This window comes from Echeneis naucrates, chromosome 18, assembly GCF_900963305.1.
Source record: "Echeneis naucrates chromosome 18, fEcheNa1.1, whole genome shotgun sequence".
Classification (NCBI taxonomy): domain Eukaryota; kingdom Metazoa; phylum Chordata; class Actinopteri; order Carangiformes; family Echeneidae; genus Echeneis; species Echeneis naucrates.
The window spans coordinates 13,863,998-13,886,534 of record NC_042528.1 but is presented as its reverse complement, the minus strand read 5'-3'; the positions used below and the strand labels follow the sequence as shown (position 1 = coordinate 13,886,534).

At 39.0% G+C, this 22,537-nt stretch overlaps 1 protein-coding gene across 2 annotated transcripts in view; it reads right to left on the bottom strand.

The window, feature by feature from the left end:
• mta2 (metastasis associated 1 family, member 2) overlaps window positions 1–20,869 on the bottom strand; it is a 29,543-nt gene extending 8,674 nt beyond the window's left edge. For both annotated transcript variants that reach the window (XM_029526402.1, XM_029526401.1), the window contains exons 1-6: window positions 20,494–20,869; window positions 12,504–12,571; window positions 7,511–7,604; window positions 1,347–1,464; window positions 248–311; window positions 2–119 (exon numbers count right to left, since the gene is read on the bottom strand). In XM_029526402.1, coding sequence (XP_029382262.1) covers window positions 2–119; window positions 248–311; window positions 1,347–1,464; window positions 7,511–7,604; window positions 12,504–12,571; window positions 20,494–20,521 — 490 coding nt within the window. In that variant the 5' untranslated portion in view covers window positions 20,522–20,869. The remainder of the gene's footprint in view (window position 1; window positions 120–247; window positions 312–1,346; window positions 1,465–7,510; window positions 7,605–12,503; window positions 12,572–20,493) is intronic.
• Window positions 20,870–22,537: the final 1,668 nt, after the last annotated feature.

Below are 22,537 nucleotides of genomic sequence, written 5' to 3'. Positions count from 1 at the left end.
CCATCAGCCAGCTTGTCTGGGATCTCCGCCTGGTACTTGGAGCCAACACGGATCTCCCCCTGGTCAGCCAGTAAGGTCTTCTGAACGGGGTCAAAGACCAGCGAGTAGAAGAAGCAGTCCTGGACAGAACACAGAAAGATCACAGCTGTTGGAAAAATAAAAATTGTGTTCCTCCAAAGTGTCTTATTTTTAAGTAACACAGTAAAAACTCAGAATATAGAAGATCTAGTGACAAATGGCATCTCACCTCTTTCTCCAGGTAGCCAGCCAAGATGTCTGTTTCATTGAGGAGGGTGACATTACATTTCCCCCTGAGGAAACAATGAGGAGCACTCAGACTGGAGGAGGTCCAACACAGAGATAAGACTAGCCTCAAATTATTCCCACAAAGTTAAACACAAGACAACTGTAGCAACTTTTTCCAATGATTGAATGTACCACTTAGACACAACATAGTTTCCATCTTTGAATATAACTGGTGGTAATAATGAAGGCTGAAAGACATTTAGGACTTTGATTTGTTTGGAATTATAGGTCCGCTGGAGATTTGTGTTTTATGACACCCTGAAACAAACGCTTTAGCCCAACAATTCACAAATTCAGGTTTAAATTTAACTCAAAAGAAAAACACACACAATAATAATTTTATGTGACATGGTTTACCTTGAAAACACAAGACTTGCTGTGTGAATGTTTTAAGAGATTATGATGAATTCCTAACAATGAAAACGGTAATGTGAGTATCATGGAGGCCCAGTGCTGCTCCCACTTTAAGTATAAGCGTGTACACCCAAGTCAGGAACCAGGTAATGCATTAAAAAACCTAGTATGCACCTTCCACAACTCGGAAACAGATAAATGGTATAAAATGACTGAATGAGTGAGAGAACTTATCATAGAGCAGCAATAAGAAGTGTTTATGTGAAGTTAGCCATTGTCTGTGGCTACTCCTTGTTAGACCACTCCCCAGGTCTAGTCTGGAACCTAAATACTGTAGATTATTGAGATTCAATAGACTGATAGTCTATTGTGTGTGAGTGTGTCTATATGTCTTTAACAGTTTTGCTAGTCTTTAATACATTCGTCATGTGATAGCGCTGTCAATCACTTCAACTGGATTGAGTGACATGAGAAATGGTTGTAGACATAATTCTGTGTTCGTTATTATGTGACAGCTGCAGTCTCCAGTTTAAAATACTTTGGCACCATTAAGGAAATTAGATTAGAACATCCAAAAAAATAAATAAATAAAAATTGTTGCCCCCTTGGGCCCGACTGACCAGAGCCTTTATAGCTGCCATGAAGATCACTGATGGTGTCTGTCAGCAGCTCCTGTCAAAACGTACCGTATGTGAGTAGCAGGCAGCGATTCAAACTGTCGGGACAGGAAGAGTTCTCTATGTTTGAGCTGGTGCTTCTGTTGTTCAGACAGGACCGGCTGCTTCGATTCCTCCTCAAACTCTCCTGTAGAAGAAACACAAACATTGATGTATGATGTCTGTTCACAAGGTTTAAACAAAGTTCATAAAAATAAAGTAAAACTTGAATTCACTCGCTGTTCAATGTATTTAATTTTATGGCACATGTCCCCCTGGTGGCCACTGGACCTTATGTGCTCACAGGTTCATGTTAACCTTCACAGCTGATGTGAGCACATTTCAGAGAAGCTGGTCAACATTTTCACACAGATTTGTTTAAGTACTTGAAGTATTGTAGATATGTATGTAATATGTATACACTGTGAAGTGAAGTGTGTTTTACACATGATGTACCAAATGATATATAAATGACTCTGAGTGTTACTTCTTAGCCAGAGATAGTCGACGATCAGCTGATGTGTGTTGACACATTCAGACAGACCACTGACCTGGCCATGCCAGTGTCAGGGGTGATTGGAAGAAAGAATTGTTGTATAACCTAGATTAGCTGATCAGGCATTTAAACCCAAGAGCCTTGTAATATCATGATAGTGTTATTAGTCAGTCCCCACCAAGAACTAATATAGAATTGGACTGTTTATCTTCACTGACATAATTTATCAAAGCTGTGTGTTTGGAGTTTTTGAATGATCAATGAAAATGTGTCAAAAAGTTAAAGGATGGGGGCAACAACTGTCAGCAAATACCAATAAATAAACAATATAAAAGCAATATAGTCGGTTAAGAAACAGCATCAGGGACTAACGATAACAGTCACTTTTGTGGTTGACAGTAGTAGCAGCTGGTCGGAGGAGGGCGCTAGGGTGCTGCCCCCATCAAATCAAGAGATGAAAATCAAAAGAAAATACAGTAAGATGTAAAATGCAAATAATTATTAAAAGATGATGTTATTTCATTCTGTGGGTGACTGTCAATAGTAATTAATCGTTGCTTAAATACTTATTTGGGTCTAAAATGGTTTTTATTTTATTCACTTCCTGAAATGAGGGGCACCGGTAAAACAGAATCCAGTGTAAGCCCTCAATGCAAGGCTCTCTTAACTGGTTTCAATAAGATTCTTCACAGGGGCACAGCTGTGTGCATCCCGTATGCACCCAAGAAACGTCAGCAGCGAATCAGCAATAAGGGTTGTGTTGTGTGTTTTTTTGATCTAATGTGAATCAACAATTAATTTCCCGGTCTTTTTTAGCTGAGCACAATGGCAGGCACAGACAATACTAAGGAAACTAAACCAAATCTACCAAGCTTGTACCTAACCATGACTTCTGTGTACCTTTACACCCGTATGTACACCAAAGTAAACTGCGTCCCCCAAAAATTTTTTAGCACCAGCTGCCACTGGTTGACAGTAAGAAATCTCAAGAAAACTAACAGCTTTATCCAGCCTCCAGAATATAGAGGCTGCGGTACTTGAGAATATGGCCAATACTTCTACAGACCTACTTTCTTATTTTACACATTTCTGCTTTTGTTCTCAGGTTCAATTTCTTACTGTGCCTTTCTACAGCACCTAATATTTGGTTAACCATCTGTGTCATCTATACAGATTTCAGAGGGGAGAAAGTTGGACCTGAATGATCTCTGATCCACAGTGGACAGGACCACATAGTTATCAATGGACTTGTAGTGAAATAATACACCTATCCCACATTATCATGTGACACCATATTTGCAGTCAGAAAGAAATGTGAAAAAAATAAGTCAATGTGTATGTTTGTACATCCGTATGTGTGATCAACCACTAGATTCCGCATTTCCAATTTCAGGCGAATGAGTAATTTGTTTCAAGCTTGAAAGGGAGGGACTATATCACTCCGTCTCCGTGGACTCCGCCCCTGCACTCAGCCACAGGAAACCCTGTCAGTGAGGGCATGACAGGGAGAGAGCGAGAGAGCGAGAAGGGAGGTGGGGGGGTGGGGATGGGTACCATTAGCCACTCCCCTTTTCTGTTAACCTCTCAACCCCCCTCCCCCTCCTGTCCAGCTGGTCCCTGCCTAACAAAGTAGGAAACCCTGTGTACCAAACCTGAGGCGCCCATCCCCCCAAACATGTATCCCCAACTCCCTCCACACGCACACAAAAGAAGCCACTTACACACAGAAGAAGCAACAGACACTTAAAAAGCACATAGCAAAACAGTAATCCACCACTCGTACAGACAAACTCACACATAGACGTACACACTGTATTCGCTCTGACACAGACACAAGGCAAGTCAGAATTAACCCATTCAATGCTGTGGCCCTCAGGGACAGATCAAGGGCCTTTTGTTCAGCACAAAGAACTGATGTAAGTATAGAAGGAGAAGGAAAATGAGGAGGGGGAAACTATCCAGATAAAATGAGGTTTAGTAAAAATGAGCAGCAGCAGTCGTCTGTGCTCTTCATCATCACTGAACCAGGATCAGAATGACCTGATCCAAAACTGTAGATGAGAACTGACGAGTGTTTCATAAGGCACAGCATTTAAAATCGGATTAGTTTATATATTTTATTAATAAACTAATTTTAAATGCCAATATAAATAAAATACAAAATTCAATGTCAACTCTCTGGTTACAGTCAGTTTACACAACATGCCACAAAATGACGAGCATAAACGATCTAACATATCAATCCTTGTAAATGGTCACACGAAGTTCAAATCTTTATTGATATTGAGTATCTGCACAGTATTTCCAGCAGTCAGCACAGACTGAGCAGCCATAACATAATAACCACCTACCTAATATTATGTACAGACCGCTTTTAAGAGCCCCAACCCACTGAAACATGGACTTGACCAGAGTACATTCATGGCAGGACCCAAATTTCCCCAGCAAAACATTGTCAAAAGCATCACACTGCCCCCACCAGCTTAACTTCGTCCCACAATGCATCCTGGTGTCATGTATTCCCCAGGTAAGACGCATGCACACACAGACTGACATCCACATCATATAAAAGAAACCCTCATCCATCAGACCAGACCATATTCGTCCATTGCTCAGTGATCCTGTTCTGTTCATGTGTCCATTGTAGGATCTTTCGTTAATGGATAGGGGACAGCATGGACACTGACTGCTCTGCAGCTGCACAGCTCCAGACACCTCACTATCAGAACCAGCATGAACTTCTTCACCAGTTTAGTCTGATCCAACAGAACAACCTTCACTACCCACGACCATCAATGAGCCTTGACCTCTGACCCTTTCTGTGGTTAAGTGGTTTCCGGCCCTGACCCCTGCATAGCAGGAACATCCCACAGAGCACTGTTGGACATGCACTGTCTCAGTCGTCATATTACAGTTTGATCTTGTTAAAGTCTCTCTCATTGTCACATTTGACCATTTTTCCTGCTTCAACATCAACTTCAGGACTAAATGCTCACCTGCTGCCTGACATATCCACCCACTGACAGGAACCATGGTAACCAGATTGTCATAGTTATTCACTTCACCTGTCAGTGGCCATAATGTTACGGCTGATCAATGCATGTGTGTCTTACAGGGCTGGGAAGGTTCAGAAATTGCCCTCAAATCAGTGACTTCATAATGATTTTGCTGAGTGAGACAGTCTAGTCTAACTATCAGGATACACAATATTATCAAATTTTTGCTGTTCACCCATAATCATCTGTATTGTGGTTAATAATATAATTACATTACATTTTATGATGTAGTCATAACAATGGTTTGATTTCTTTCTACTATGAATGCTGTCATGTTTAATTAAATTGAATTGTTTCATTAAAAAAGAAATAATCTTGTATTTCAGGGATGTTTCCGTCACATGAAATAACATTTTAGTATTTAATGTTTCAGTTGCTTTCAATTATGTATACTTAAATAATTATGTGAAATTATTTTCATTTTTGTCTTGAAGAATTTCTTCTAGAATGTATGTTTCAGATATAAGTGAAGCACCAGTGAACAAAAAAAATAAATAAAAAATTGTTCAAGAATTTAGACTAAGAAGTTACCACTGAGGTAAAATTTATGTTTTTTTGCCCATATGATCATGAGGTAACCATCAGATTTATGGGCTATGAGTAATCAATCAGGAATTCGATCTTGCGTGTGTTGAATTTCACCAACTAGATTAACTTTACAGTAGGCAAAGCTGAGACAGAACCAACCTTTTTGTCCTTATTGGTTCATATTTCACAATTATTATATTTTAATAATACCAAAGCAGTATATTTTAATACTACCAAAGCAGTAGGTAAATTGTACATTGAAAATTCTAATTCATAATAAGATTCAAGATGTCTTCAGTGGCTGGATGCAACAAAGAGGAAAAAAAGACTGTTCAGTCCCTTTAAAAGAATAAAAGCTTCTAAGAGGAAGTCAGGTTTTCTGGCAGACATAATGACAACATATTATGAAATTACCCTCACTGCATTTAGTTCAATCTCAGACTTGTCTACACACGACCAGAGAAAAGACACCAAGCATCTGTGCATAGAGCTGGGTACATTGAAAAAACAGCATCAAAGCATAAAGCATCCATTTTGAGGAGTATGTGTCTGGGTGTCCATGTGCTCTGTGTGTGCATGTGTGTGCGCGCCTGCATGCGTGTGTGTACGTAGACGTCTTTGTCTGAAGCACTGCAACCCAGGCAGAGGGAGGGAGAGCCGGTTATGGTGTTGGGGTGGGGGTAATGATTAAACGTGATCAGGCCTCAGTAGTCTACATCCCATTAGCACCACCCCTCTACATCCACCCCCCCACTTTCTTGGCTCTCTGATCACACAGACTGGGCTCTGTCAAGGCTGATCAGGGTGGGGTGGACAAGACTCACATACTGATACAATATTACTGATGTTAAAATGAAAACGTTAATCATGCAAGAAGTATACATTTATTTGTTATTTTTATTATCATTATTATTTCTCTCCAAAGTGGCACGGCTGATGATTTTACTATAACCAGCTTCGCTGGTGTCAGACAGTACGTGTGGTAAAACCTTCAACATGCTGAAAATGAACTGAGAAGAATTCATTAAATATTAATTAAATGTGTCTGGTACATTGAAATAGCGAACTTTGCACATCTAACCAAGCTCCTTAATCCTAATACTGGAGGCTTGGACAATGTGCAAGTTAATGAGTTAAACATACAAATATGTCATTTAAAGCTTAATTAGGAGATTGTGGCCCGTGGAACTGGTGAGACAGATAAATAAAATAAATAAAATAAAATAAATTAATAGTAATAAACTATATATAAAGAAATAAATAAAAATACATTCTGATATCATAAAAATTATGCAATATCCCAATATCAGTCACTGACCAAAGAATAAATATCAAATGTTGATTATGTATTTACATTTTGTAATAACTGTAGTCTCTTAACTTTAACACACTTCATTTACTCAGTGCTACTAAAACACTAAAAGTCACGATTCAGATATTTTGTGTGTCTGTTTGAGTTGAATTTATTAATCTGAACTAAATAAAACTTTAAATATGAGATTCTGTCTGATGGGTCTTTATTAGACACTCAGTCAACTCTCATTACATGGAGTGGAATTAATGTCTATATCTCCAACAGCTTACAGAGAAGGACTTGATCCAGCAGCAGAAAAGTTTTATTAAGGCTAGTAATTAAGTTGGGTCACTTAATTTATTTTGGTTAGTGACAGGAAATGTGACGGTCACTCTTTTGTTACTTTAAATTGTGTCTTTTGAATTGTGGATTCATGGATGGAGCCCACGCATTGCTGCCAATAAATTGCACCTTGTCCCGTCTGAAATTTGCCATGTGTCTGATCAGCAATTAGTTATGAAAACAGGCTTTTTCTCAATGTACATTGGTTGACTACCAAACCTATGTAGAAAGAACAATTACCCATGGGCTATCCCTTTACACAAACTAGCTTTTAGCATTGAGTTTTAAAACAAAAGTGATGGTATTATATTAACCCTGAAGCAGGCCTCAGTGCAATTTACAACAGAAAAGCTGAAAAACAGTTTTGAGGCTTTTACGTGAAATACAATGAGGAACAGGTTCATTGAAAGCAGTGGGGCATAGCATACCTGTTCTCACACAGAAAAAAGGGAGTTTGAGCTCTGTGGTTTCCACTCACTTGCATTGCTGTCAGCCAAAGTGTTGAGGTTGCCTGAGATGTCTCGCCTCCTGAACAAACACACCACCTTGGCCTCCACATTTCCATTGGCTGTCTGTAACAGGGGAATCAGTGGCTTCAGGTTAGTATCACAATCAAACACTGGTTTAACAAATAGTAAAACAAAGTGGTGCTGCAATGGTTTAAGTTAGTGATAGCTGGTAACAAAGGTTACTTTGATGTACAGCAAAGCTACCAAGGGAAGGTCAGTGATTAGGTTTCATACTGATTTGAGTTTTCTGCCCAACATAGCTACACTGATGTATACATTCTTAAAAGTGTTATCTTCTTGTAGTTTCTTTCAGGAAAAGTAACATTGATGAACATTATATTTAAAAATTGGTTCAATAATTTTTTTCCAAATGAGTTTATTGTCTCCAGTGTTTCCTCTACATTCATTCAATAAATCCTAGCGACCACTCCTTCAAATTTCATTTATTTCCTTTAATTATCGCAAATACATCACAGCCTCATTTCTCCACCTTCACAGTAGAGCCTGGTGATGCACGCGATACTATTGGAGGTAATACAACGTAAATTACTCGTGAGAGCACAGCCTTGAACGAGACATCACGTCAGGTCAGGGAGTCAGAGGAGTGTTGTCCTGGAAAATAGGGCAGCAAAATACTGAAGAAAAGGTGAACTTATTTGCTTCAGATAACTCATCATAGATTTTACAAGTTAAATAGACATTTGCAAAATATTGATGGCCAGCTAACGTTACATAACATACTAGTAACGTAAACTTGGGTAAACTAATTGATAGCATTCAGACAATATCTACACCCCATGATGTATTAACTGCTGACTGCATTTTCAGATGAGCTTGTTCAAATATTTCTCTAAGAAGAGAAAGGTAACTGATGAAGATGGCGCTAGTCAGGTATCATTGGCCTTTTACTGACTTACTTTTATTGTTGTATTTATTTATTTTTGCTTTTTACATTCAGCCTTTATCTGACATTGTACATGGCAGGCAACAATGCATTTCTGAAAACAATGGTGAATTTATTTATACATTAAATAAAAACGAAAACATTCACCTAAAAATAAGACATTGTGTAGAACAAATGAAATATTAACACAGCATAAGAGGATCTAATTGAAAAGGCGGACAAAGCCTTTTATCTACAGATCCTATCCCATAATAGAAGAGTCAGCTGGGTAAAAGATTCATCTTAACGTGTCCTCTTGAAGATACCATAAGACCATAAGAAGACATTGAACACCCACCCAGTGGTAATTTCCCCCTGTGGCTGTGAAATAGGCACAAGCACCACGTCAAACATAAATTTTATGCAATCTGTAAAACATCTTTAATAAATGGGAAGTATCTATGGTGATCAAAGTGTTAGCATTACTTGAAAGTAGGGCATACCTGACGTAACCTGCACACTGATTGAGTGACAGATTAGCAAGCAATTCTACATTACTACATTGATGACAAAGTCTCTCCTTTACATTAGCTACTGTGCCTAGACATTTCGCCTTATCTTATTCATTGCTCAACAACTTTTACTCCTGGAAATGGAGGAAACATTAAATTCTTATCTTTTCTCTTTTACGTGGCAATCTTAGTTCATGGAAAATAAAAGTAATCGCTAACTGATAGTCACACATACTGTCATTGTTACTGCTACCTCTTAATGCTGAGGAAGGAAAAACTGTATTAATTTTATTTACACATAATTGATCAAAATGGAAGCTAGGTCACAGGTAGTTTGACAAGACCACTTGCCTGTAGCTAGATATACTTCGTCACACAAGATTAATGACAATGAGAATGAACACAACAGATAGAACAGTTGATAGTCAAATTGGCACTGACTTTTTTTGACTTTTCCAAAAAAAGAACTACTACCACAAATTTGTCCTGTATTTTTATTTGGATGCATCTGACTTGTTGCATATTTTTTTTTCCTTGCTACATTTGGACAATGTTGAACTTCATCATTCCTCTGCCAAGTTTTGACTCTCATCTAACAGCTGAAAAGGTGTGGATAGAGCATCGGGGATCTACCAACTCATACAAGTTTTTTTTTTCTTGCTGTTGATGTGAAACTTCAACTTTTCAAACTTTAACTTAAAATTGACCTTGTAACAAGTTTAGCCCTGCCTAGAGTGATTAGTGAAACACTGACCAAACAGAATTTTGCTTGTACTACAACCAATGGCGCTACAATAGTCATTATGACTTCCCCATGTTGAGCTAAAATGTTTCATGTCAGTTATTTATCTAATTCTCAATTTGTAATCTACACCAAGATCAAGAGTTTCCAGGTGAAAACTCTTGTGTGCATGCTACAACAGCTGTTACTTCTAGACCTAAATTAGACCTATAGATCAGCTGATGTTCCTCTACTTATAATCCCCATGGCTAACAGAACATCCCCAGCGACGAAATCTGAATTTATTTTATTCACTAAAGCTCAACAACATTTGAAATAGCTTGCAAACATTAAATACATAATCTCATGCACAAGCTAGAAAGTTAGCGTTTGCACATTTTGTTCAGTTGCTTGGTGATGTGCAAGTTCGATAATAAATAAAAGAAAATGTTTTACTGACGTTCTTACACTTTGAGGTTCTGAATTTACACACTGCAAAGCTTGAACTGTCTCCCCCTCAGTGGTAGCATAGCTCAAAGTGAGCAGCTTCAATGTCACCATTTTGTCGACTCCAGATTCTAACTCTGAACTGTTGGCTTCATGTTCCAGCCTTTGGTGATCATTTTAAGTCACTTTAACCATGAAGCCATTGTCATCAAACATCACCATAGCAGATTGAAGGGAAAAAAAACCCCCAAAAGCACAACATATCGGTTTCGAAAAGCCAGTTTATCCTGGTTAGCCTGATTAAATCCTCAAGATCACCATCACATTGGCACATTTTCCTTAAGCGATACTTTTATTGCTTTATACTAGTATTAGTTCTCATCTATGAAACCAGTGAGAACACTTGTTATCACTGCTTTTGGTTTGTATATGTGGTTCTGAATAAAAAGAAACTTTGTTACCAGTATGGACATGGAGTCAGAGGTGATATGGCATTAGAGGAATATCAAGACTGAATGGGGACTTGTATTATGTTAAACCCCAAATAAATAACAAGTATAAAATTAGACTAACTGCAGCTTGCTGCCTGTCCATTCTCTTCTGCTTGTGTAAAGAGAATTATCAGAAAAGTCACTTCAGGTAGTAGATGTCTCCAAGTGACCTCAGTTGTGTGACACACTCATTTTATCTATAGATTCATGTTGTCCACCCGCTTCCTACTGTTGAACTTGTTCCTTTTCCTGGAACCCATTTCTCCTGAAGCTGATGTGACACATTTAACATCTGCCATAAGGACAGCTGGAAAGGGTTCCTATTTTCTTTACCTCAACTCTGGCCAATGGAAGACAGAAGGTATAGTAGACATGTTGCCTCCAAATTCCTGCCAGGCACTGAAAAGCAGCTAAATCTCTCTCTTCGTATCTGTTTATTGAGTTGAGCAGCCATTGACACTAAGGACACAGCAGTCTTCCTGGCGCTCAGCAAAAGCCCCTTCAATGTAAGAGTATTACATAAATGAGCTTAATCCTATGACTGGGAAACAAGCCTGTGTCATATGCTGCTGTTGTTATATAAGTGGCTGCTGTACTAGTTCTGTTGTTACTGTATCTGTGTTTTTCAACATGTGATGAGAAAAGACTGTGGGAATTTAAGTATACAGTTATTAACCAGACCCATTTTTGAGGTTAGGACTAAAAATTGAAAGCAATTGAAACGGCTTTAAACTTCCATTCTAAGAAACATCAGAAAGCAACTCCACTAGTGGAGTTTGACATTTTGCTTATTCTGCCAATTCATTAAAAAGGAGAAACACAGATCCATGCTGATGAAGTATCTAGACATGTAACTGAGGTCTTAGCTGAGAGGACTTTCCTGAAGGAAACAAGGAAAACATAATTTGTCAAACAAACAAATCATTTGCCCTCAACTTTTATTCCTTTCACTAGTAGGGTTTTAAACTCTGCTAGTAGCGATTCTAATTGAGTTTTCAATGGGTTCAGTCACATGATTATCATGTGACGGCGTCTATTTAGCATGTTTTGTAACCTGTATTGTAATTTTTTTCATTTAACTCGTTGTTCTCCTTCTCTGATCCATGTCTGTCTTTTTTGTGTGTGAAATGGGGTAAGCTGCAAAAAATTTGTCTCTGCTCACACCTCAAGATCATTGTCTTGTTGGAAAGTTAACCTTCAGTACAATCTCAGGCCCAATGTTTCGCATCTTAATGCTTGGGTCAGTGTGACGGGACTGATTTCATCAGTCCAGAAGATCTGATTTCAGTCCACCAGCCACATTACACAGACTGTGAATGAGGAAAGGCTTTGTCTTGACTCTGCCATTAAGGTAGCATTAGATGAGCTGTAGTGATGGTTGGCCTTCTAGAAGCTTCTTCATCTCTACACAGGATTCCAGAATCAAGAGTCATGACCATGACCTCTCATGCTGATGTCTCAGTTAGTAAAAGTGACCTGGTTGTTTCAGACGTGGTTGTTCCCAGGCCACTGATCCCTTGAATTTTCCATGAGCCTCTGCACAATCCCATCTTTGAGCACAGCAGCTGCTTCCTCTACATACTTTCAGCTCTACTTGTGAGCGCTGAGACATGATATAGATAAGTGTTTGTCTGTCCACACCATGTCCAGTCAGCTGAGTTTATCATAGGTGCTCTCCAGTCAATGTGGAAATGTTTGTACACATCTCTCAGCAACACTTTTCAGTTTTTACTTTTTCTAATACATTTTCAAGATTTTATAAAAAACGCCATTACTTTGTCTTTATTGGTCGACTGTAGAAGGAAAAAAATATTTTAACATAACAAATGTGAAATCACAAGATTTTATGGTTACAGTGTGAAGTGAGAAGGTACCTGTTGTTTGTTAAACAAGTAAATGTCCACCAACCTTGTTGAGTTCTTCTATTCTTCGGATCAGGTAAGGGTTGCTGGAAGAGTTCTCAAAGTACACATAGTCTGGAAGGAACAGAAAACAATCCATGATCAAACCTTAAAACAAATGATAATGTTAAAATATTCTTTGAATAGACCTGACTGTATGCCTGATTGAACCTCTGATAGTTCAGGTCTCCTCTGGAAAGACACACCTACTCTTCTAGACTAAAGATACAAATGATCAATTACTTCAGTAATCATTACTTGTTTCATCTTATTGACCAATTAACAATGAATTGATAAGCAGCTATTTTCTTTAGAATCTGTATTTCTGATTACAAAATTTTATGTAGGCAAACATGTAGGCTGCTGGGCGGCACGGTGGTTTAAGGTGAGCATGTGCATTGTGTGCACGTACTTTAGGTGTGCAGAACATTTAATTACCTGGCGGTTCAATTTTATTTAATCAAACCAATTCTTACACAATCAATCAGCAGTCAATTCATTGTTAAGATCCATATTCTAGACCTCTTCAGCTCTTTTACATATTCGGAGTGTAATGGCAGAACTATAAAGACTTCTTTAACCTGATGGACAGAAATCTATGTACGTTAACGCACAGCTCTGACTGGAATCTTGTCTATATAACAGAGGCTGTATATATATATATATATATATATATATATATACGTGTGTGTGTGTGTGTGTGTGTTTGGGTACAAATCTAACAGGTGATAATTGTGAGGAATCGTTCATCTCCAGCTCAGTTTCCCACAAAGGTCACTGATCTTTTCTTGATCAACTCTAACTGGCAGTTATTTCGTTTTAAGAAAAAGCCATCATCCTTTAGATCGATGATTGCTCGGTTGTCGGCATAGCCTGTCAGTGTCTGAATAGGGCTTCATGAGCTTTCTGCGTGTAGTGACGCTAGATCATCAATCATGTAATGTTCTTAGTAGTAGTGCCCCCCCAATCATTTAGGACTCCCAGTTAATGCAATAACTGTCCTGGAAAGACATCTGCATGCACAGATGCTTGCTGAACAGCTGGACACCCCCTTTTCCAAGTGTTAGGGTCTTGAGCAGACCCTCCTGGTGATATTGTTGGAGAGCCTCTCACATCTTTTGCATCAAAACTTCCCAGTATTCTCGAACAACAATGGTAGAAAGTGACCATTTCTCCCAATGGAATATCCATCAGGACATGCTACATGGACAAGAAGCATCACCATGATGTCCACCCAGCAGAAATCTTGAACACAGTGATCAGGCCACAGCACTAATGGCCCTGTATTCACAGCCAGTGGTCAGTCATTTTTCAAATTGAGGAGGAATTCCCTCCTTCATATGCCTTTAATGGGGGCAGGAATTAATATTTTGGAGGCGGAGTCTTACATCATCTGATTCTTATCTCAGATTGCATTTTGTCAATCTGCAGTAATTGAAGAAGTTCGAACTATCCTCTCTGTTTCTTTCTCCTTCCAGTATATCATAGACAAGCTACCATTGGATTAAACCCTTTCATATGTGGAATCCTTGTCTAGATGCACGGTCTCCAGTACACTGGATAATGCTTCCATAGGACATTTTATGTGAAAAATGACAAAATATTAAAAGGCATAAAGAATTTTTTTATTAAGATGAAAAACACAAAAATTTTAATTTCCATTTCAAGATGTAACATTCTTAACAGAACCACAGGAGGCAAGTTAACTAATCAATTAGTGCAAAAAATTGCAGGATGATTTTTCTCATCTGCAATCTGGGACTTTTAAGAGATAAATTAACAATTATCAGTCACACATGACCGTAATATTATTAAATGGACATTGTCTTTCAACATTATAGATGGGCTGACTAGTATAATTTTTTTGTCGTGATGCAGAGGGCTATCAGTATCACGCATTTTTAGCCAAAAGGCCCATTTTAACATTTAATAATAACTTTATTTATATAGTGCTTTACAAATCAGAGTAAAACAGGGCAGATAGACAGAAGAATTAAAACAGATAAAAACAAAGAACAACAACACAGTACACAACAGACTGTTGTGTACTGTGTTGACAGGTGCACCCTTAGTTAAGCTTTAAAACAACTCCACTGAACAACCCTGTCTAATGTTCAACAGAAGACAGTTCCACAGTGAAGTGAATGGAAAGGGAAGGCCTGCTCTTCCGCTGCCTTCTGTATAGTTAGCATGGTTAACTAGATAGTGCTTTACAAAAGACGGTCTGGACCTACACAGTGCTCCAGCCAGTCGCTCTGGCATTAACACTGATTACAGGATAACATTGCAGTAACTCCCTGCAGGAAAGACTGGCTCTATTGGTACACGATTTGCCTGATGCAAAAAAATTTGCACTGTTCTCATAATCCTGCAGTGAAATTCAAGCCCTGGTTTAATGTAGTGTTATAATAATGCAAGTCTCCAGCGTGTAGGTAAGCAAGGTAAAAGGTTGAACCATCACCAGAGCACAACCGCAAATTAAAATGTGCTGATATTTGGCTGAATTGCATGCTACTTCCACAGTAGCATTGGATCCCTGTCCAAGAGACTGTTACCAGAGGATGTGTACCAGAAACCATCCACACAAACACACATGAAAACATATATATGTTTAAGATTGTTCATGTATGCTTGCTCTTCGAACGAATGACTTGGGTCTCTTTAACAACTCCATAAAGAGTTTGAGCTAGACCTGCTCTATATGTAAAATGGCTTGATGTAACTGATTTTGCGCTATACAAATTAATTTGATTTGATGTATGATGATTCCCCTAAACTGAGCTGAGTGAAAACCTAAACAGGAAGCAGATTGTCTACTACTGCAGAAGATCGGCAGCGGTAAATGCTACAAGTGAGGAATGGTTGCATTTCAGCAATGAGATACACAATGAAACTGAACAAGAGCTGCTGGTAAAGACAGCAAGTAACACTTTCATTCTCTGTAGTTCACCCTCCAGGTTGCTTTAACCTTTCCTCCCAATCATGGAGTGACAACTAGGGGGTGTCTACATCATAATAGAGTACACAAAGTCCTTTTAAAATGACCAAAAAAAAACTTCAGACACATGGTTTAGTTTATTTTGACGTGTTAATCTTTTTGCTGCTTTATTGCTGACTAACCTGCAGGGGTTTAGTCAGCAATTAAAGCAGTTGTTGGTAAGACTGGTTAGTCATATGTAAAAACAGTGAATATGGATTCAGATAAGGTTAGAGTCATCAGTCAGCCAACAGTCAATCAGATTTTGATCAAACCTCCCTGACACTGATCATTTATTATCCCGCTGCCAGTCTCTGTGCATCCTTGTAGCCTCTAATGCAGTTTTTCAGACGTGTGGTTTCACATTAAGGACCATCTGGTCCTCTGACAAGCAGGAGCAGAGCCTCAGGAAGATATGAGGTGGTTTCTAATGTATCGTCACAAGTAGAAACAGAGGAGGAGAGGATTTCTTGCTCTATTTAACACACTGACGGAGAGTCTGACCAGAGAATTACTGCCTCCTCATTCACATTGAACACAACCTCACACAGCATATTACATAACACACGCTAAAGCACCAACAGTGACTGAAGATGTAGTGATGGAGGAGGGAGGGAGAGGTCTTCTTCTTGGACCAGTTGTAAATATCAAAATCTGATACTGGGGAACTTGCACTGAGACCAGTTGAGAAAATCAACGAGAAATGATTCATATTCATATGATTTCAAATGTATGTCTTGAGTGCATATTGCTCATGTACAACTTCTGCACCATGCACTTGGTACCTTGAACATTTTGTACAAGTTTTAATACATTTAGTAAAGCATTAAACATAGTTTTCACAGGTTCAGGTGTTTTTTCATTCACACCCCGGTCACTTGACTGCAATAGATCCTGGTACCTATCAGCTTTACCTTCAATCAATTTTTTCCCCGTATTTGGGGTCACCACAGCAAGTCAGCCTCCTGCAACTTGTATAACTGATTTGGTTTGTTTTTAGGCCACATGCCTTTTCTGACACAACCCTCCCATTTATCCAGGCTTGGGACCAGTATACAACTACCACAAGTGGGTGCCTTGTGGCTAGGGTTCCTCATCAGGGAATTGATCCCTGGTCTCCCGCCTAACAAAAGGCATTCTCACCACTATACTAAAAAGACTATCTTTACGTCAACATTGATGTAAATGAAATGCATGACTGAACAGGCCAGTTTTTCTTAGCCTTCGCTGTAGTCTCTTATAATGGTTAAACTCTGTAAACAAGTCTATCAACTGTCCTGTCTTAAAAACAATTACTGAATCAAGAGTCTCACATTTATCTGTGCTTGAACAACCCACCTATACCTGTTAATTTTGCAAAAGAATTGCAGAGCAGTTGTGGGTCCATAACACTATTTATGCAATTCCAAGATAGTCAGGAGGACTATGTGGATTTGACATGTGATGACCCACTGAACTTATGAGGTGTCACTCTTCAGAAACAAATCACATATTTCAGAGTAACTCCTCAAATCTTCTGTGTATGACCATACCAGCTTTGAGAAGAGACTCAGACGATTTAATGTTGATGTGTGCATGTTTGTGTCAGCGGGTGGGGAAAAAAATGGTCTAAAAAGAGAAAGTGTGTAGATGAGCTGTGAGCCATTTGTTGTGGACATATGCGGCTGGTGTGGCGCAGTGTTCTGGGTGCTGGAGGGTGAATGAAGAGGAGGAAGCCCTTTGACTAATCTCTAGGGAAGATAATGATCTTACACGCAGCCTGAACACTCTGTGCTTCTGGAGGACTGGTAATATGGGCATGCACTCATACAGAACTGCCTGCATCAGCCACGCAAAACAAAGAAATTCTTATTGAATGCAAAATCCATGGACACTTCCTCCACAAATATTAACTAATTGAGACAGATTAATGCTGACTATTACTGTAAAGTCTATATTGCCACATGCATGTCTTTATTGTTTCTCCATAACACAATTAACATAACCTTACTGTGTGGGCTACTTAAAGCAATGTGGAAGTCATTACGTAGTCATATGCTTGTTGCTAACTGCAATATTACATGGGCTAGAATTAACATTACACAGTAACCTTTTCTTTGCCACATCACTCAATATTCCTGTTGTAGAAATTCCACTGCACACAATGAGTGACCAAAAACTGCAATTCTGAGGCACAGAACCTCTACACAACCTCCATATAACCTGAACCCCTGAACGGCTTTTGTCTGTACATAAGGTAGAACAATGGATTCCTCTCGGCAGGAATATCTGTATTTGCTCACTTTTATTGTTCTTAATGATATGTTATTTTAAGGGACAACTAAGTACTTTGGCAAACAGATTTCAATGTCAAATTACATAGACAATACCTTTGGTTCTCAGCTCCATCAATGTAATGTTCAAGTTAATGTAATGTTATGTTCAAGGGTCAAGATTTTTTTTATTGACATTCCCAATATATACCAGACAGGTACAAAGTGGAACGAAATTTCATTGCCACTGGCTCCACACAAAAACAGAATTTAAAAACCTTAATAAAAGACTCAAAGTGAAAATCCTGACATTGATGAGAATGCAAAAGAAAACATTAAAACAGATAAATAACAGACATCACCATAATTGGACAGATGCATAAATAAAGTGCAATGTTGCCTGAACATAATCAAGCATATTACTCTGCATCATACAAATTAAATTTAGTTCATTCTTACTTCCAGGAAACATCGCAACTCAACAAAACGGAGATTACTAAACATTACCAACTCTCGTGAAATGTGCCAGTTGGTGAGATTTAGATTTAAATTGCCCGACATTGCTGACTTGTGATCTTTTTTCAAAGAGTTTTAGAGCAGCATCTCTGAAAAATGTGCTCTATTTAAATCTAAGAAAATATTTTTGATTCCGCATCAGTTCAATTACTATCAAACTTAGTTATCAACACATATAGAATTGTATTGTTACCTATGGACAACTTGTATATTGGCAAAAATTTGCATTTTAACTAACAGGGATGAAGACTGATTAATTTTATTCCATTTCATTTCGTTTATGTGTTCTCTTCTACTTATATGGTTAAATATCTATAAATTAAAAAATAAAAATAAACAACAGAAAACAATCAAGCAACAAGATGGCGAAGTTCACTATCCCATTTCGTGCTGAGGCTGCAAAACACAAACTGACTGGATGAAGTCACTTTAGAAGAAACACTCGGCGGAATATAGATGCAGACATGCAGAGCAACTAAATAAAAAAAATACATAAATACATTAACGCGTCATAAAAGGTGACTGAGGGCTCATAGCCACTAATAGCACAGGCAATACACTTCTTAAAAGCCCCATAAAAAATATTTTCCACAGTGTACTGTAAAAATCGGTGTGCCTTAGGTCTAAAGCTCCCGATTAAAAGCAACACATTAACCTGTGCACAAAACGAGACATAACGTTCAGTTAAAGAAATAGACGTGTAATGCCACCTTTTAACAAACTTTCCCATTATATCAATGTCCCGAAATTCAACTGTCTGAAAATACACTCACGCAACAGACTTAGACTAGTGTTCCATTGGTATGACCTTAATAGCCTACAGATTCCTCTGTGACCTTACACAGCGATAAGCCTGTCACACAGTCTCACCGTCAATTCAGCCTCGTCTGCCGCCACAAACAGACTGACAAAAAGTACACAAAGTCCTCGCACTGTTAATGATGCACAATACACACTTGTCGCACACTAAACAAGCGAAGTACCAGATCGACATCAGCCTCTAAAAAGTCCACTTGTTATCGTAGATCGTATCGTACTATACTACGAGGATATGGTGGAGGCGATTTAGCTGCTGGCAGCTAGCAGTCTCTACCGGCGTTTGCTTTCTGTCTACGCCGACAGTGGTATTTAGAAACCGGGTGTCGACACGAGTGTATTCTATTATACCATACAAATAATGTAACATTACCAAGTGATGCGAGCAGGATTTATTGTGTTCCGTTTTGCTGTAGAACCACAGTCTCCATCCGGCGGTAAAGTAGCGGTAAAAGAAAAAAAATTAGAAGTCTCACTGATCCTGCGATCCTGGTAGCAAGTTAGTGTTAGCTAGCGAAGATTTTAAAGCAATTAAGGCTGGCTTAAGCGTTTTACTCGCCGGTATGTTCTAGTATTTGATAACACACGATACCCAACTGGGTGCATATTCGTAGTAAATTAAACACTTAACTACCGTTGATGTAGAATCAGTCGTATGACTACATGTAACACTAAGGGCTAAGCTAGCAAAACTTAGCAATCAAAGTTAGCTACCACGGCTAAGGCTATAAATTGCATATGAAGTGATATGGCGGAGGCGATAATGAAATTAACCCACCCAGCTGACGAAGCTAGCTACCACAAACGTCGTAACAGTTAGACGTTGACCTCCCCACAGTTAGCTGCTAATGTTACGTCGTATTCTGTTCACTTTAGGACGTTGCAATATGTGCAGACTCCGTCAGAAATTGTGTCAATGTAAAGTTGAGTCACTGAGTTGCAACAACAAATACTACTTGCTAAACTATGTTGTCCATCGAGCAGAATGTATTCGAAATTAATTGACAACTTTCAGAGGAGGTGTTCACTGTTCGCCAGCCGGGACTCCGTGGGATATTTTGCAGGATGAAACTTGACTGGATTTAACACCAATTGGTTTCAAAAGTTAATCTTTTCTAAGAAGAAACACTGTTTAGTGTGTTCTATCCATTTTGCATGCAGGGTCTGTTTCAGCGATTTTTAACTTATCAGAGCCCCATCAATAATGTAAGAACCGTTTACATTCAGACATTTGTTAAAGCCACATTACATTGTTAAATGATTTAGTATATTTGATGCTTTTCCGTACAAGAGTGGACGCACGCTTGGACACCAGGAAAGAGTTAGCATTAGTTAGCGGCTAACTGAACAGACAGCTAGTGGTTAGCTAGCCACCTTGTGTCGAAACGAACAATCACGTTGAGAGGGGTGTCTTAAAAATCTAAAACATTCCTTACCTCCCACTCGGTACATGTTAGCCGCCATTCTCTCGTAACCTTTATCAAAAACAGTCCCAGGGTATTCCCCGCTTGGGTAGAAAAAGGTCGACGGTGATCTATTTTATTCCTTCATTTATCGTAGACACCCCCGCCGCGAAACAAAGCCGGCTCCGGGCACAACAAGCCAAGATGTGGCGGGTAAAAAGTTGAAAGTTTCCGTTAGTAATTTTCCGGAGGTTATCCCCCAAAAATAGACGTCTTTGTTTTCGGTCCCGCAAACGACCTTCCTCTCCTCTTCCTCACTCACTCACACATTCATACACAGCTAGCCTGTCTCTTACTCCACTCTTCCTCCCATCCTCCGCTCCCAGCTTCATCCTCCTCTTCTTCACCTCCGCTCAGTTCAACACACACACTCGCACATAGAAAACACACACTCACTGGTCCCCTTCGTTCGTGTGCAATCGTCATCTTCGGACACTGTCGACAATCTCCGACATTTCACAATTAACTTTTTCGCTGGCATAGGTTTGACAACATTTGATGTCAAGTACGAACACACACACACGACCAAGAGTGAGTAGCAATAAAAAATACATTTAACAGTGTACTCTATGGTGGACTGAATTATAACGTAAGATAAATTATAAATACAAAGACATAGTACACACGCACAGATTGTGCATATGATTCAGTTTGTTTTTAGTTCTAGACAAGAGACAAACTGGCACGCAGAGTTCAGTTATCTTAAGGTTTACGTCATGTGACATCACCTGTTCCATATACACGTGGAGCTTAGGCCTACCATGCTCGCTCCCGTTGAACCCGTTATTACTTAGAGCATTCACTTTCTTTGTCAGACTCTGCTTCCACAAGGTCTGTTGTAACAGTTCATCTGAGCTGAATGAAAACATAAAACAATAATTGAAATGAAAAAGTAGATACACCTCAAGCTGATGAAAAAGTCAGAGTTATGTTTAAATAATGAGCCATTGGCACACAGCAGGGCAGCACGGCGGCATAGTGGTTAGCTGCTTCGATTTCCGGGCCTGGGGAGTGTGTCTGCGTGGGTTTCCTCCCGCCGTCCAAAGACACCATGTTTGGGTTAATTGGTGAGTGTGAGTGGTTGTTCGTCTCTGTGTGTTGGCCCAGCGATGGGCGGGCGATCTGTCCAGGGTGTACCCCGCCCTCCCCCGGTGTGGGCTGGGATTGCCCCCCCCCCCTCCGCGACCCGGAAACCGATAAGCGGTTGAAGATTAATGAATGAACTGCACACAGTATATTTATGACTACAGTATTTCATCCCAAGAGTGCATACTGAGATGATTTGAATCCTTCTTCCTTATGTTGTTATCTCTTGAGATGGTTAAATCTGTCACCGCTGCCTCCTTCTGCTGTTTGTCCACCACTTCAAATGTCTGGTCGGTTAGTCACCAGGTAAAAAAAAGTTACATTTTAAATTGCATCTCCTAATTGATTTAGAATTTCATATTCAGCCCTTCCAACTACAATAAAAGTTTTCTTCTATTCCATACTCATCTTTCACCTCTTACTTTAGGGGACAATGTTGGCCTTAATCAACTGCATTTACCCAAGTGTTCAATTTAGATTAAATCTAAGGTAAGTCCACTTTTACTTCAGCTTCTACAATTTTTATTATGTTAGATTTCAAAGGGACTATTACCATTGTACCTCACCTGTAAAAACATGAACAGTCTATAATATGATGTTTTGCAAAATATGAGGGAAAAATTTGTACCAGTTTAACCACCTGCACCACTGAAATTATAATGTCACATGAAAACATCAATGATCAAATTCTATGTATGCTGTTAAAGTGGTCACTTCACACCATTTCCATTTAGAGCAATTTTAAGTGAAAATGTCATTTCATGACTACACTTTTAAAATGTTTTTGTGTAGTAGTACTGACTCTCATTTTCTGATATATTTTTAAAATTATGATAGGTCCTGAACCCCAACTTGGGCACCACTCACTTATTTTTTCATATAAAAAAGAGTTTCAGTGCTAAAGCTTAAAGTTTTATTAACTGAAATGGAA